The 4,518-nt window shown below is 41.0% G+C and overlaps 1 protein-coding gene across 1 annotated transcript in view; it reads left to right on the top strand.

Moving 5' to 3' along the window:
* The window catches only part of LOC103460989 (transmembrane and TPR repeat-containing protein 2-like), a 13,179-nt gene extending 10,596 nt beyond the window's left edge, over window positions 1-2,583 (top strand). Inside the window, exon 3 of the mRNA XM_008403305.2 lies at window positions 677-2,583. Coding sequence (XP_008401527.1) covers window positions 677-856 — 180 coding nt within the window. The 3' untranslated portion in view covers window positions 857-2,583. The remainder of the gene's footprint in view (window positions 1-676) is intronic.
* Window positions 2,584-4,518: the final 1,935 nt, after the last annotated feature.

Below are 4,518 nucleotides of genomic sequence, written 5' to 3'. Positions count from 1 at the left end.
GAGCTCCACCTGTCACCTAGCAACCCAAGCAGAGCTCCACCTGTCACCTAGCAACCCAGGCAGAGCTCCAGCACGTTTGATCAGCTGGTTTTACCGCTGCACAATGGCTGCTGGATAAGGTCAATGTTTTGCTGTTGACTTGCCATCCAGAAACCACTTGCTGCGTTCTTGTTGGTTGTGCAGGAGGCTCCACTTCTGCTTTTCAAAGATGTGTGTTTATATAATTGCGCATCTGTTTGCAGCCCTCTGCGACAGACTGGCGACCTGTCCAGGTGACCCCGCCTCTCAGCCTGGAGCGTTCACTGGAGAGGCACCAGCAGCTCCCGACCCCACTGAGGGACAAGGGTGTATAGAAAATAGATGGATGGATGTTTGCAGCCATTTTCACGTGTAAATGTAAACGATGAGTTGGGGGGCGTGGCCAGCAGCAGCTTATTTGGATTTAAAGCGACGGAGGCCTTAAAACAGCTCACTCTGTTGTTTTAGGCAGACTGAAATATCATCATCTAAGAATGGTTTTGTGCAGAAAATGTCATGTTTTGTTTAGTCCTTGAACCCTAACCTGTTCAAGGAAGCATAGTAGAAAACTTCAAGTAGTTAGTAGCTCCTGTGCACCAGCTAAATATCTCAATAACTGCTGATTGGATCCTAAAATGGTCATTTGTGTTTGCCTCAGTACCCCGCAGCTCTGATGAACCTCGGAGCGATCCTCCACCTCAACGGGAAACTGCAAGAAGCCGAAGCCAATTACCTCCGGGCTCTTCAGCTGAAACCAGACGACACCATCACCCAGTCGAATCTGCGAAAGCTCTGGAACATCATGGAGAAGCAGGGCCTGAGGACCACGACTCCCTGAGATCTCCCGTCCCGCCTACACACCATCTGCGCTCCAGACCCGGGGAGACGGGCGGCCTGCGTGCCCTCGTTCTGTTTTCTCATCCAGGAGAGGAGGAAGAGGCCGAGGGAGGACGTTTGCAGAGACACGTTGTGCCGCACAGCCTCCCCTCCCCCCACTAATCACCTCGGAGCTCTGCAAACACCTCAGGCCTGCAGCTTTGCTCAGGATTGCTTACAGTCAGGAAGGCCCTGCGTGGTATCTGGATTCCTTTCTGCAGATTTACTGCTTTCGTTTTTTATTCAAGATTTCTTCAAGTTCAAGTGAAGCCACAAGTTCATCGCTGCCGCAGAATGAGGTATGGAAAACACAGAGGGGAGCACTGAAGGACTTTCTGTCAAATTTTAGTTTCACTTTGTGTTTTTTCTTGAAAATGAAGGAAAGAAGGTACATATGAAGAAATTTAACTTCTTAAAATTTAATTTATAGTCTCTGCTTTTAAACCTCATTCTCACTTTAATCTGAAATTGCACCACATATTGATTCCTAAAGTAGCAACCGTCCTGATATTCAGAGAAAAACATAAAAAGGGAATGCAGAGTTTCTATTTCAGCACATTAAGAGTCTGCAGTTAACCCAACTAATCTGTTTTAGCAAGCTTTGAAATGGTCTTCATACCAGAGGTATTTTTATTCTTCACTTCTAAACATTAAGCTACCATCACCATTAAGAGCTTAAAGCTTCAGGTTGCAGATGGAAAGTCTTCCCAGGTTCCAAGCAGCTCGACAGAACCTGCAACAAAAGAGTTCGACCAGCCAAAAGGAAATGCTAAGCTAATGCTAAGCTAGTGTCCAACTTTTATCCTTACATGGATCAACACAGAGTCACAGAAAGGGAAATGTTTAAATGCCTTTATGCTTAGGTAAAGTTATGTCATTGTGTTTGAATAAATATTAATATATAGCTGCCACGTTTTAGTACACAGAACAACACAGCAAACTGTAACTGAGCGAGTTTGGCTTGTTACGATACGGTGAAGGGTCTTCGGTATCCTTAAAGCTGTTCTTAGGTCTCATCTGTATATATTTTGTCTAGTTTTCATATATTTGGTTGTTTTTGTCAGTTTTTAGTAAAAGAAAGAGCACCTTCATTAAAGTTTGTACAGTATTTGTTATTTGTCCTATTCATAGAGTTATTGATCTAGAGCCAGTGGTGGGCACATGCATGCTATTAGCAGAGCTCATTTTTCGTTCAGCGCTTTAGCATTTTAACACACTCAGCTTCTCTTAAATTAATATTTTCAGATGCATTCTAATTTAGTTGCCTGTTTTGGAAACTTTCAGTTAATTAAATAAAGTTCATTGTCTGAGTTGAAGTTTTTGTTATCGACTCAAGTTGTCAGACATTTCTCTTCATGCTCTTATTTTGAAGTGTGCAAAGACAGTTCCACTTCCTGTCCTCACAATTGTTTTTCTCAAAACATTATCAAAAATAAAATACAATGAATTCAGAGCAGTTATTAATATACATTTGCACAGGTGAACAGAATCCACTGAGGATTATTTACGTGAATACCTTGAATAAGGTGCATATATCCAGTGTTTTTATAGCCTACGTTCTTCACTCATGGTGCGGTGCAGTCTTTACCCAGAATGCATTGCTGTTGTTCTACAGTAAACAGTCCAGTGTTTTCTGACTTTTGGAAAAATTAGCAACAGATTTAGCGAAACTCAACTATAAAACCGAAACCATGAGTGAGAAATAAAAATTCCTTTGTGAAGAGCAAACCGTACTGTTAGGCGTGTAATGACAAACTCCACCCTGTAGAGGGCGACAAACTAAGCTGTAACACTTGTTGTGTCATTGACGCATGTTGGGTCCCAACATGGTTGAATTTAGCGCTTAAGCATTAGCTTCTGCTCAATGCTATGTTGGTGTAGCAAGTTACCAGAACTAATATTTCTGATCAGTGCTTTACGGTCAGTGCAGCTGACATCTTTAGTTAGCGGTGCCCACCACTGTCCAGAGCTAAACCCAGGTACCAGATCGGACTCAGATACTTCCTGTTGAGTCTCTTCATCAGCTGGACCACCGGTGTGGCGCCGTTTTGTGCTGTCAGCTTTTAAATATCCCGATCTATTCTCATGTTTATTACAATAATATAATATAGCACATTTCCTTTTGATCTAGCGGGTCTGGGTTTCCCCCAAGAGTCTCTCTTTGTGAAGGTGATTAGAGTTTTCTGGGGACAGACAGACAGACAGACAGACTGACTGGAAGCTGAATGTTGTTCTCATTTGTCCCCATATAGCAGCTGAATCACTTAAATAGTCTAAGAACATTTCTGAGTTTATAAAGCACAAAGCCAACTGGAACAAGATTTAAATATTTTACAAAGTGAATTATGAAATCTTTATCAAACTGAGAACAAACATGCTTGTGTTGTTTTTATTTTACTGCACTTTAAAGCTACTATAAAGGCTCATACAGTGCTCTGAAAAAGTATTTCCTTCAAAGATTTCTGTAGTTTTTTTTAAAGATTTATTGTCACTTAAGTGTTTCAGAATTAAACAGACAACATTTGTTTCAGGCAAAGATAACTGGACAAACATAAAAAATGATGATTTCACTCTGGTCTGCCATTTTGTAATTTGCAGATAGCAGAGATTTGATTAGCTTGTTACGCAAAAACTTTTTACTGCCAAATTGATTAAAAGATGTCAACAACACATGACTTACCCATCCAGCCTTTCATGTTGGAGCCAGGAAATGTTACCACATTATGAATGAACACAAGGCACAGCTAGAATGTCACTGAATGCATTTGGATGATGGGTTCCCCAAGACAAAATCTGCAAAAACAAAGGAAAACCATGACCTTGTTTAGCAGTTCTGCAGCAAATACTTTATAAACAGAATATAATGATGTCTATGCAGCACCAGGGGAGACTAAATCCAACTTTCCTGCACAACAAAGTGTATTTAAGGGCTAAAAGTGTAGCTTTTTCATATCTCCTGCTTTACTGTGCTATGATAAACATTTGGTTCATACTCAAAAACCCTCCAATATGGCTGAAATAACCCAATTTTTCAGAGTGATTCAAAACTTCCACCAAACCTTTAAATGCCTTCACTAATTGAAATAATCATTTATGCACTGTATTCATTCAGATTATCTGTGCTGATTTTAAAATTTCTTTGATATTCTGAAACGGCCAACATGAAAAACCCGTAGGAGAAACTTTTTCATAGCACTGTGTGTAGCGCTGATTCTAATAAAGGGTCCAACTGGGACGATTCTGATCCCAGCTGTTAGCAGAACCAGCTGGAACTGTGTTGTTTTTTTCACATGTAAAATGAAGGAAGATCATTTGATGGAGCTTCTGCGTGTTTCTGGTCATTACCAGTGGCGGAGCCAGAGGGGGGGCCAGGGGGGCCAGTGCCCCCCCTGTCATCTGATTGGCCCCCCTAGTGGCCCCCCCCAGATGATTGACATGTAACAGCACCAGGTTATTCCTGTACATTATTTGGAATCATTCTAAGCCAACCTAATATCTAAAGAAGAAAAACAATAATAAATATATSAAAAGAAAATGTATAAAACTTTATATAAGTCCATGTGATGACATAAATAAATAGATTTTTATCAGGCGCGATACCAGCCTCCTTTATACTCATAACAA

The sequence above is a fragment of the Poecilia reticulata genome, unplaced genomic scaffold (genome assembly GCF_000633615.1).
Source record: "Poecilia reticulata strain Guanapo unplaced genomic scaffold, Guppy_female_1.0+MT scaffold_423, whole genome shotgun sequence".
NCBI lineage: Eukaryota > Metazoa > Chordata > Actinopteri > Cyprinodontiformes > Poeciliidae > Poecilia > Poecilia reticulata.
Note: the sequence above shows the minus strand (reverse complement) of the source record. Positions and strands in the feature narration are given on the sequence as shown.